A 12,749-nucleotide genomic window follows, 5' to 3' on the forward strand; every position below is an offset into this window, starting at 1 on the left:
GCCAATAATTCCAGACTTTGTCCTAGAGCAGCTTAAAGGCAATCAACTCTAGTAAAATCTAGAAACTTCCTAACATGAACTTGTCAGTATGGTCCAATCCCCCCTCCTTATGAAATCAGAATTTATCAATATGAATTCAAGACCATAATACTATTACAAAATAAGTGTTTACTCCTATTCCACTCATACTTTGTCTAAACATGCACCTACAAAACAAACTTATCAGTTTCCAACCTAACCACTCTGGATCAGCTTAACAAACTTAATATCCTACTGACCTGTCCTCTGCATTTGAATTCTAAGCCTACCTCATGAATTCACTTCCCTTCACTGACCTAGTCTATTTCAAAGAAAACATCCCCCATCCTGAAGTTGTCCTACAATCTTAACATGCTAATGAAATACAGTAAGACACAAATTCCTGAAGTTGTCCTACAATCTTAACATGCTAATGAAATACAGTAAGACACAAATTATAAGACCAAATGTTTTAATATTAGAATCAACATATTTAAAATTATATTTTAATCAATATGACAAATATAACAGGAAAAAACTGTATACATTCTTAATTGAAAATGTACATATAGGAAATTTATATAAAAAACTGCTATTTCACTCATAACTTTTCATACTTACAAAATTGTAACTAAACAAAGTTTAAAGTGAAATAGCAAATTCCTCACACTGTATGCCTATATGCATACATTGAACAAACACCTTACATATAAATATTTAAAATTTTCAATGTGATAAGTGAGCCTGCTTCTTACTTGTTAATTTGTCTAATCTAGGTTGGATTGATGACAGTGCTACTCTCAGGGGATAATGTATATTTAAACTGTTTCTATGTTTTGTTTTAATAACACTTAAAGTAGAGAATCCGGTCTCACAGAGGTATGTTGAGGGGAAAAGAAGAAGCAATTTTAAAGCAATCTCAGCAAGCTCAGGATATTCATTTTTAACTTTGATCCAAAATGAAGGAAGTGATGCTGTATTTTCAAAACTGATTTTCAATCCTTCATCAGTAGCCAGCTTCAACAACTTATCCTGTAGAGTTACAGTTAAATTTAAATTACCTTTTGATGAAAGAAATGGATTTTGGATCCACAAATTTCCTATGCGTGGATCTTCTTTTGATGGAAAATAAAATTCAAAACATTCTAACAAATTTGTAAGATGTTCACTGATAACTTTTCGTAGATGTGCAATATCAAGATCATTACCTACTTCATTGATAATTGTTGTTAAATTATGGAACATGTCATAACAATCCGTAGAAATTCTGTTTTTCCAAGCTTCTAACTTTTGTTTTTGTCCTTCAACTTTATCTGCCATTGAAAAATAAGTTGCATTCTTCCCTTGCATAGAAGCATTAAGATCATTAAAAATACTGAAAATATCAGACAAATAAGCAAGTCTGGCTGTCCAATTCACATCTTTAAAAAGTTGGGACCAAACAGGTTTCTTGCCTTGCAGAAACACTAAGAGTTCATTTCGTATTTCAAACATTCTTGACAGAACTTTTCCCCGTGATAACCACCGTATCTCGGCATGCAATAACAGCTGCTTATGATCAGCTTCCATATTATCACATAATAAAGAGAATAATCTCGAATTCAATGCATTAGATTTTATATAATTCACAATTTTTACTATGTCATTAAGCACACTATTTAGTTCAGCTGATATTTTTTTCATAGCAAGACTTTCTCGATGAATGAAGCAATGTGTTGTTTTACATTCTGGTGCAAGTTCCTTAATCTGGGTTACCACTTCAGAATGTCTTCCTGTCATTGAAGCTGCACCATCAGAACATACTCCTACACAAAATTTAAATTCCAAACCACATTTGTTAACAATATAATTCTTTACAGCTTCATATAGTTCTGAGCTAGTTGTGTTTGTAGGCAAAGAGGCTGAAAAGAAGAACTCTTCCTTTATATCATCATCATGTTCAAACCTCACATAGACTAAAAGAATTATCATGTTAGCAATATCTCTGCATTCATCAAGCTGCAATGAAAAATACTTTGCTAGTTTTATTTGTTCAATGAGTTGATCTTCCATATCATTAGCCAGTTCCTGAATACGTCGAGCTATGGTGTCATTGGAAAGTGGTACCTGAGCTACCTTCTTTGCTGCAGATTCACCCAACATTTCCAAGCACACTTCTTTGATGCAGTCTTTCACTAGTGTCTCAGCAATGGTGTATGGTGTTTTAGACTTAGCAACCGGAAGTGCTACTTTATATGAAGCCCGCAAAGCACTAATGTTTATATGAGAAACGTTGAATACCTGCTTCGGTTGACTTTTCAATTCACTACTCTTTCTTTCAAAGAATTCTTTTGGTTGTGAACTTATTTCTTTATGTTTTGAATATAAATGTCGCTTAAGCTTTGATGGTTTCATTGCTTCGTTAGCCAGTACATCTCCACAAATAATGCACTGTGGTTTTAGTACTTCACCGTCAATTACAGCTACAAAACCAAACTCAATATATGAAGGATCATATTTCCGAGTGAAACTAGCATGAACTCTTTTGGTTTTCCCTTCTTCAGGATGACTCCTATTGTTACCATTTCTTTTATTACTACCACTGTGTTCAGAAAAGGCATGTCTTTTCTTGACAAAAAAGTCCAGTGAAGCTTGTTTCGCCATCTGAAAATCAGGATTAAAAGTAAATAAATAATACAAATTTTACTTTTCTGCTTTAGCTAATAATGTTAAACCACAAATTTAAAACTAGACTTGATTAAAATAAAAAATTATTTAAAAATTAATTTATAAAAAAAAAGAAATGCCTATATTTTCTCAGATTTTTATATATCTTTGGGTTATGGCTGATAAACTAAGCATAAAGTATCACATGTTATAATGGGGACCTATTGTGTGTAACCCCCACCACATGTGACTCACCTTGAGAGTTTAACAGCAGCTAAATTGGTCTATATTCAGTAAGATGAGTTCATTAATCATGTGCTTGGATATTGCAGTAATGTCAATTGTTATAAATGTTTCTAAATACTTAGGCTCAATTTTTGTACTTAATATGGACTGGAGTTTTTATACCAGCACTGGTCTGCCAATCACAGGTTGAGTACCACTAGTCTAAGTCATGTGTAACCTCCATATTTCAAAACATTAACCCTACCTCATAAAGCCTACTGATTTTAAATCTTTTTGGTTCTATTTCATGTTCTCCATTTAAATTCTGAAACTGAAGTATTTCCCAACACAAACCCCTATACTCCAAGCAAATTTATGATTCCCTACCCCCACAAATGCTTCTTCACTTGATTTGAAATGTCCTTTCTTAGCTTGCCCTCCACCCAAACTCACATGATTGAAACAGAAAAACAATAAATTCATCTGTTACCAAATTCATTCTTCTATAGAAACATACCATCATACATGCCATTTACTCCCTCAATCTTAGCTTTCTCATCCCCCCAAGAAATGCCTGACATCAGAAGGGAGTAAAAGAAATACTGTTCATTACCCCCAGAATAATATAAAAGGCAGCATTCACGGTTACAACTTTACAACTTCCAAACTGGAAAAAAAGAGGAGAGGAAGCAGTAAAAGTAATCAGGCCTTCTTTAGGGGAAATATATGCAAGGTAATGAAAATGTGCCTTCGTATACCTTGTCAAACAATGCTTATTCACAGTAAAGTGTAATGGGACTCTTCCCTGCTTTCATCTATGCCAGATATTCAATCTTACCCAATCTCCTACTTTGTCTGGTGAAAATGGTGTCCCTGATGGCTTTAGCATTTTGGAAGGTTGAACAGGCAAACTTCTTTGAATCTCATCGTGTTTCCTTTTCATTGTGCTGGTTTCATAGCAAAGGCTACAAATTATTTGCTGACCACAGCCCTCAGTCCCATGTTGAGAGGGCACTCCACAAATTGCATGGATATTTCCATCACATGATATACAACTATTAGCACCTGTGCATTCTTTTTCACAAACTACACAGGATAAAAATCTTAGTCTACTCTCAGGAGGTTTTTTTTCAGCCACCTTAGGGGTGACAGGAAGATTCTCTTCAATATCACTACTGTCTGTTCCAGTCTCAATGTTTTCTTCATACTGGGCTCTTAAAGTATTTTCTAACTCTTTGTCAGCCTGATCTAATTCATTTTCTGTATGCAGGCTGGCAACAAGTTCTTTAGTTAACTGAGAATGGGACAAGCCCAGTTTAGCTTCAGAGCTAAATGCACTTTCACATGGAGTCTGTTGCATGCTTCTGTGATAGGGTTGATTTTGGGTCATCTGAATGAACCACAAAAATTCAGCCCAATGTGATGAGTTTTTAGTTTGCATCCAGGAGAAAATCCTCTTTCGGATAGCCTCATTAGTTTGTTCTGCAGAGCTCTGACTTTGGCAGGTCTGAGACTTCCCATGGACAATTTTCAATTCTGGCCAAATATTACTGAGTTCACTGACAACCTGGCTTGAAAATTCCCTCCCATTGTCAGATTGTAGGACACTGGGTGCACCAATAATTGTAAATATATCTAAAAGAGCATGTGCAACTTCCATTGGTCTTTTAGACTTTAGTGACCGCAAAAAACTCAACTTTGTACGAAGATCTTGATAATGCATAATAAATTTATATTCCCCATCAGGATTCAACTGCATGTCTATAAGATCTACTTGGCATCTTGAACTAACTTCCTTAATTGGTTTTGATGCTAGAACTTTCTTGAGTTTTGAATTTTTCTGTTGGCATGGTTTACAGAGAGTCAGGTATAACATTATAACTTCTTTTGTGATATTCTTGTATTTCGCTTGTAACTCTTTCTCCATGCGAGTACGTCCACCATGTCCAATGCTGAGATGGGTATCATGCAGAATGTCAAATAAGTCCTCACTGTGTAAGTAATACCGTATTTTATCTGTTTCCCCATTTATAGCCTCAATTAGCTTCTCATTTCCTTGTACAAGGATAACATCAAATCTAGCCAAGCGACGGTAGTCAACCGATTCCTTTTTTGCCTTAGCTTTAGCTTCTTTCACTTCCTTTATCAGCTGACAGTATTTTGCTTTAGAAAATATCTTAGTATTATTACTTTTGTTTTCCAGTAACACTGCTAAGCTTCTGAAGAACTTTTCTCTCATGTTTTCTAGTTCAATTTCTGCTTCATTAGTATCTAAGCTACTGAGGTTATCATCACCCATGCTTTGAGACATCATGGAAAGCCACAAAAATGACCCTGAAACAAAGGAAAAAATCAATTAGAATATTTGGGAATATATTTAAAATACATATACTGCCAGAGGAGCCAGTAGTGCTTGAGGCATAAATAGGGGATATGGACACACAGAAGGGGGATAACATTTTTTTTGAGACAGAGTCTCACTCTGTCACCCAGGCTAGGGTGCAGTGGCATAATCTCAACTCACTGTAACCTCTGCCTCCCAGGTTCAAGCAATTCTCCTGTCTCAGCCTCCCGAATAGCTGGGACTAAAGGTGTGCACCACGACACTTGACTAATGTTTGTATTTTTAGTACAGATGGGGTTTCACCATGTTGGCCAGACTGGTCTTGAACTCCTGACCTCGAGCAATCTGCCCACTCGCCTTGGCCTCCCAAAGTGCTGGGCTTACAGGTGTGAGTCACTGCACCAGGCCAGGGGATACCATTTTGATTAAAGAGTCCAACCTAGGTGGAACAAACAGCGTAAATGAAGGACTCCAGCCAGTAATAAAAAGTTTCACACAATAAAGAGCAGAAAGTCAGGATGTGACTTTCCAGAGCAGTTTTCAGGACTGAAGCATGCTTTATGTAAAACAGGATGCAAATTAACATTTATTTGTTTGTTTACTATGCAAAGGCTTTTTTTTTTGGAGGAACCTCAGCAAGACAATAATAGATGTTTTTTTTAAATCTCCACACTACATGTTTTCTCTTTCATTCAGTCAGGTTAGCTATTACATCAACATTTGAGGAGTAAGTTCCAACCTAATATATTCATATCAGCTCCCTTTCAGGGCTATTAACTACAAACCCAATATAAATATCTTCATTACTAATTTTAATAAGAATAGTGGATAAGTCTACAGTAGTAAAAAAAATTTCTGACTTAAAGCTTATTAAAAATTTCTAGAACATTCATAATAACAAACACTAAGAATACTTCAAATTTGGCTGTTAAGGAAAGAAACTATTTTGGAAAAAATAAAAAATAATAATTTGGAATTAGCATAATATCTCTAGATAGTTTTATAGTTGCTTGGAAAAATACTTGCACTCAAGTCGACATCATTTATACTATCAGTTTGAATACCAAATTGTCAGACAGAGCAGGGACTTCTCTTACGGGCCTGTCAGCCACCCCCCAACCACCAAGCATGGTAATAACAGGAAATCCTGAGTTCCTTCAAGGGAATCCAGGCATCTAACTATCTTTAAGAAGTAAATGAGCAACTTAATAAACAAGAAGATAATACCTTAAAACAAGAGCCAAAATAGTCATGAGATGTTCCCTGTATCAACTAAAGGTAACATCTTAACATATATCCCTAAGCTGTTTTTCAGAAACCCATACCTCCACCAAATGGATCCACTGGTCTGAAGATCTCAGATAAGGGGGAACTGAGGACTGAACTACAACAGCTGTTCTTTGTTCTAAAGTTCTTCCTGGGGGGCCTGGAAGAAGTTACACCCACAAGCCAGAGCTAACCTTCTTTTCCGCTAATCCCAAATTTTTAAACAAAGCTTTGCCTCCTTAACCAATTGCAAATTAGAAAGTCTTTGAATCTACCTATGACCTGTAAAGTCCCTTCTTTGAAATGTCTGTCCTACATTTTTAGGTCAAACAAATGTACAGTGTCCACGAGTTGATTTATGACTTTGCTCGTAACCTCTGCCTCCGTGTGTGTGTGTGTGTGTGTGTGTGTGTGTGTGTGTGTGTATGTGTGTGTGTGTTTCTGAGACAGAGTCTTGCTCTGTTGCCAGGCTGGAGTGCAGTGGCACGATCTTGGCTCACTGTAACCTTCGCCTCCCGGGTTCAAGTGATTCTATCTCAGTCTCCTGAGTAGCTGGGACTACAGGCATGTGCCACCATACCAGCTAATTTTTGTATTTTTAATAGAGACGAGGTTTCACCATGTTGGCTAGGATGGTCTCCATCTCTTGACCTAGTGCTCCACCCACCTGGGCCCTCCCTGCTTTTAAAAAACCCTTAGTTGCAAACCATCAGGAACACTGGGTCTTAATTGTGAGGGGCCCAATTCTCTTTGCTTGACACTCTGCAAAAATGCCCTCCTTTCTCCTGCTGATGTGAATGTTTGGCTTTCCTGTGCCAGGCAAGTGAACCCGTTTCGTTCTGCAGCAGTAATGAACTACTAAATTTAAATCATCTAACTTCATTACAAAGTCAGTAAGTACCTAATGGGTAAATCAGATAACACCATGACAAATCTGGTGTTCAAGTATTTTTGACATTATTACCTGACTGTTTTACTTCAACTCCCTTAATAATATTACATTATACTGGTTGACTTTTCATTCAACTATTAATACATTCAGTAGAAGTGAAATGAGGTTTGATAACTTTCAGTATTAGATCCTTCCTTCTCTGAAGTCTCACCCTCTTTCTTAGAACTAAATTATTCTAACCATTATCTTGAAGTGGGTATGGCTCTGGAGATTCACATTCCATTCTGTCTTCCATAGACTGAAGCTGGGTGCCTAAAGACGCCTTTGCAGAATCCACAGCAGTCATTTCTTCCATAGGAACTTCCTGCCCATATGTGCCCTGTGAGACCTGGGGACAAATAGGTACATTTGGTAAACAGTATAAATAATTCTAGTTTGTCATAGCTAAACTTGCATTCTTCCCCTAAAATAGAATGTAAGAAGAAAAAAAAAATCAGTCTTTACTGAATTCTTAAGTACAAGATAACATAAGAAATGAAAAATGCTGGTTCTAATAAAACCGTAGCTTGGCAGGGGGTGAGGGAGGAAAAAAAAAAGCCATAGCCATACAACAGAAACTGACGTCTCTATTATCGCTATAGGACAGGAGTTAAAACATACCCTCTGGTTTCTGTTTCTGGTAATAACAATGAAAACACATTAAAGAAATGTCTCCTAAACTGTGATGACTGAAAAAAATTATAAACAAGTGTCAATGTGGTTAATTAAAAGTAAATATTGGGCCAGGCACAGTGGCCCACACCTGTAATCCCAGCACTTCGGTAGGCCGAGACCAGTGGACCACTTGAAGTCAGGTGTTCGAGACCAGCCAACATGGTGAAACATGGTGAAACCCTGTATCTACTAAAAATACAAAAATTATCAGGGAATTATGGTGGGTGCCTGTAATCTCAGCTACTAGGAGGCTGTGGCAGGAGAATCGCTTGAACCTGGGAGATGGAGGTTGCAGTGAGCTGAGAACATGCCACTGAACTCAAGCCTGGGCAACAGAGAGAGACTCTGTCTCAAAAAATAATAAAAAATAAAAATAAATATTGGGGTAAGGGAGGAGGGAATGCAAATTATCTAGTAGAGACTAATGAGCTGTTTGCCCAGGAAATAATCTGACAGTTGTTATAGATCACTTGTGGAAAACATTAGCCCAATGTGTTCTGGATGGGGAAAAAAAAAGTCAACCAAGTTGCATAACCGTGTTGGGTGGAAAGAAATTGTCCTCTCCTCACACTAATCATCTAGCATATGATTGTAGTTAGATTTCTCCAGTTATCCCCAAAACAGATTTTATGGTTTTTGAAAAATCCATGATCCATTCAATGTTTCTATATTGTTTTTAGTTATATCTCCTTTGCATTTCTTAATCTAGTGTCTTGTCTTTTCTGAATCCAACCCCCTTTGCAAGAGCAAGACAGCTTGGTTTGATTTTGCGGAGCTCTTCTGAAGGCTCAAAGGCTTTGGAATCATGAATTAAACCAGGGAAAATTTTATATCACACCGCATGCAAACAGGCTTTTGTGAAATCATTCCAGGACTCTCCAATAATATCAATCATAAGTTTAATGTAAAATTGCTTACCGAATTCAAAAACTGTTCCGGCACTGTCACCCCCATGTATAGGCAATCAACATCTTGAATGTTTGCCTTAAATAATAAGCTTTAAAGATTGCAATCACACCCTGATCAAGGGACTGCAGTAAAGAAGTTGTATTGGGAGGTAAAAAGAGAACTGTGATATCTGAAGTAAGCTCAGTGACTCCTGGAGGGTGGCTTGGTGTGTCACGAAGAAGTATAAGAATTTTAAAAGACAATTTTTTTTCTTTTCCAATTTTTTTTTGATATACAAAAAAATGTCATCCGGTCTCTCTCGCTAGACCTATAGTAGACACCATGGCTAGTCTTTATAACTCATTGTAAAGCTTATAGATTGGCAAAATGATAAATCACAAGCTTTAGCTTTAAACCTCCACTGGAATTTGCACCCAGCATCACCATCAGTTGATCCTTTGTAGCCTTAAACGCCACAGTGTGTTTCTACAGTACTTCCAGTCCCACTTACTCCATTCTGGATCCACACACCCAAATTCTCCACAGATGCCCCTGAGGGCATCTGCTTCCAACAGTGACTGGTTTCATAAAAACTGAAAATCTGAGCCAAGGGAAAGCCTTCTTCATCAATCTAATTTCTCAATGCTGGAGGGAATGTCTTTGCAGCTTCTTCATCTGCACTTACACCCTCATCTGCACAGACAGTTTAACACTGTGGAAAGTACAGCAGTTCTTGAAGCCACTAAACCAGCCACAATTTGCACTAAATGAAGGCACTTCTGTGGGATTTTCAGCTTTTATTCTTAACATCTTCATACATTGCAAAGGCATTATCTTTAACTTTGAGAAAGATTGCACTGGATTGCTTCCTTGTTTGGTATTCAATCCACACACTTAGCAGATGCTCCATTTCCTCCATTTCCCTGTACTTTGTTCCAATAGATTTGATAACACTGGCAGTTTTCCCAGCTTGGTAATTTTCTTTTATTTTTCCCATCATTGTCTCTAATTGTGTATATGTTTACTCCTTTATGCTGGTTGCACAACCAATCTCAGGTTCTTTTATTTAAAAACACTGTATAGTCTGAAGCTTGTCTTCAACTGTTAGAGCTTTTTCTTTGTTTATACTCACTAGCAGAAACTGTATCACGAGCACACTTCAGTGGCACTTGCAAAACCCTCTGCTTGCTCCTTTTCTGGAACAAAAAAAGTTTAGCAAAAAATGCACGAAGGTGGGAAGGAATCATGTAAATAAGCACTTCTAGGACAGCCAGAGGAAGGATGTGGGGGCAAATGGGCATTATGTACAGTATTGTATGTATTCAGGACTTGCTGTGCTCAGCTAAGTCAGATACTTAGATTCAGCTACTCCCACTTGGTGGCCACAAACATCAACTGGCTGGGAAAACTCATGCATGAGCCTACACAATTTCGGCATTATCCCGATTCATTTCCAGCACACTGACCTCTTAATGAAAGATTTTGCATTCCGGAAACATGTGTTTGTAACAGATCAGACTGTATACATAAAGTGTTCATATTCTGAAAGAGTTCAGGTAAATGTATAAATAGTATCACTAAAAAAAAGTCTTGTCAATATCCATAATGTTCTAAAATTACTGTCAAAGAAGGCAAATATACTCCTTTAGAAATAACTCCAGTGTAATGGCAAAACGCTTTTAAAATTCTTCTAAAAATAATTTTGAGCTCAAAACATTTTACATACCAACAACTCTAGATACTGAAAAGAACCAAGGAAATCATGCCATTAGTCTTTTCATTGTACAGATGAAGACACTAATGTCCCAGATAATGTGTAATATGCCCAAGGTTACACAGCTAATTAGAGTCTAGATAGCTACAAAAGACAATTAAAAAAAAATCTGTATATTTCTTTAATCTCATAGTCACTAAATACGTTTTCTATTGGTAAAAAAAATAGATCATTGTTTTGTTTGGTTAAATCATTTACTTATTTGAATCATACACAAAGACTGTTATGTCATATGCATGAATCTATTCATCTACACCAGTGATCAAATAAGAAATAATGCCCCAAACCAGGGTTTGCAACCAGCAGTGTGAAATTACTCCCACTTACTCCATTCTGGATCATGCACCCAAATTCTCCCCAGAAGATGGCACCTCCAATTTCTCACCTGCTGTCTAGGTTCATCAAGCTCCCTCTCCAAATCTTCCAGCAAAGTCACCACCTCTTCTCCACTCTCAGGATTATGCTCCCGCACCCAAGACTGGAGCTCCTCGGGCAGAATGGTCAGGAACTGCTCCAGCACCAACAATTCCAGGATCTGCTCCTTGCTATGTATCTCTGGGCTCAGCCACTGACGGCACAGTTCCCGCAGCTGACTCAGAGCCTCCCTGGGCCCAGGTGTCTCCTGATAGCAGAACTGCCTGAAGCGCTGACGAGACAGTTCCCTAGTATAAGACAAATTCCTAGGCAGGCCTGATTCTTGATCCCAAGTATGGTCTTCTTCTTTAACCTTTACTCTGATAATCTCCCCTTGTTCTTCTGGAGCCTGGCCAGCCAAGGCTGGGAAGGCCGTGGAGACTGCTTCCATCCCGGGCTTAGGGCAGCTCAGGGAATGGCTCTCTCCACTTGGGGTGTAGGCAAATGGGTGATTTTACTTAAGTTTCTTTTTTGTTCTTAGGAAAGTTTTTAATACAAGAAAACACTCAACACAGAATACCTGCCGACGCAGTTTAAAAGAACTTGTTTACGTGACAACACAAATACTCGGGCAATTCCATTGAAAGTGAAGCCATATTCTGAAAAGACCAGAAAGTAGTGAGCACAGAACGACCCAGTAAAGCCTCAGGGTCACAAATGGAGCGGCAAGACACCTGCGAGACCGAAAACTGCGGTCATCAAGGATACGCGGGCCCTAACTGGAGCCTCGGTGTACGATCTATGAGCCCAGGCAAGGAGACGAAGCTCGGAGCAGCCTGGGCGAGGGCGGTGAGGGAGAGGGGCTCACAAGCTGCCCGAGGAGGAGGCCCGGTGGTCACCGCGCACACGCACCCGTGCCTCGGCCGCAGCTCCCGCCTCTGAGGAGCTCAGACCCGCTGGCACCCGGACTAGTGGGTCCAAAGACACAGTGTACGGCTCAGCAGGCGGTTCCGCAGACACACCCGCAGCTGCGCCCGCAGGTTCCGGCCGGGCCCGGTGAGCCACGCTCACTTCCGGTCCGCTCTAGGATTCCAGGTGGTGCGGTCTTCTCGCTGGTCGCGGTCGCACCTACGGAACCAGCGGACTTGGGGAGGCAAGTGCCCCGGAAACCGCGGGGAATTAACTCCGGAGCTACCCAGTTACCTGACATCCCAGTGGGGAGAGTCTCGCAGCGGTGCTGGGTGGAGGCTGCTGGACTGTGTTCCCGTCACCATAAACCACCGCTGGCGCTCAGACCCGCGGGGCGCCCCGCAGCGCCGGGAAACAAAACGGGGAAGAGCATCCCCCAGGAACACCGCGCCACCGACCTGCAGGCCCCTTCCCGCCCGCCCGGGTTAACTTCGGGCCGCTTTCTCCTTTCCCTTTCACCCTAAATCAGACTTAGAAATGTAAGAATTAGTCCACTGCTTCCTTTTTACGTATTGGAAAACCAAGACCCCCGGAGAATGAGCTTGGGTTGTTCAGTGCCGGCCCAGTGCTCCGTGACTGAACAACTGTGGGAAACGGGTCCCAGACAACGAACAAACCCTGGACGGCTGATCAGAGCTCAGCGAGTCACTGCAGTGGGG

The 12,749-nt window shown here is 39.5% G+C and overlaps 1 protein-coding gene across 3 annotated transcripts; it reads right to left on the reverse strand.

Moving 5' to 3' along the window:
* Positions 1–476: 476 nt before the first annotated feature.
* Positions 477–12,185, reverse strand: ZBED9 (zinc finger BED-type containing 9). Of its 3 annotated transcripts, XM_037734869.1 has the most exons (5): positions 11,153–11,236; positions 10,126–10,189; positions 7,632–7,779; positions 3,728–5,223; positions 497–2,661 (listed from the first exon to the last, which is right to left on the reverse strand). In XM_037734869.1, exons 3-5 carry the CDS (start codon positions 7,744–7,746, stop codon positions 745–747), a joined length of 3,528 nt encoding a protein of 1,175 aa, XP_037590797.1. In that variant the 5' UTR covers positions 7,747–7,779; positions 10,126–10,189; positions 11,153–11,236; the 3' UTR covers positions 497–744. The 3 variants fall into 3 exon arrangements, with proteins under 3 accessions (XP_017373976.1, XP_037590797.1, XP_037590798.1); XM_017518487.2 differs by lacking the exon at positions 10,126–10,189 and having other exon boundaries at positions 477–2,661; positions 11,153–12,185; XM_037734870.1 differs by lacking the exons at positions 7,632–7,779; positions 10,126–10,189 and having other exon boundaries at positions 11,153–11,235.
* Between the last annotated feature and the right edge of the window lie 564 nt (positions 12,186–12,749).

This window comes from Cebus imitator, unplaced genomic scaffold (genome assembly GCF_001604975.1).
Source record: "Cebus imitator isolate Cc_AM_T3 unplaced genomic scaffold, Cebus_imitator-1.0 Scaffold681, whole genome shotgun sequence".
NCBI lineage: Eukaryota > Metazoa > Chordata > Mammalia > Primates > Cebidae > Cebus > Cebus imitator.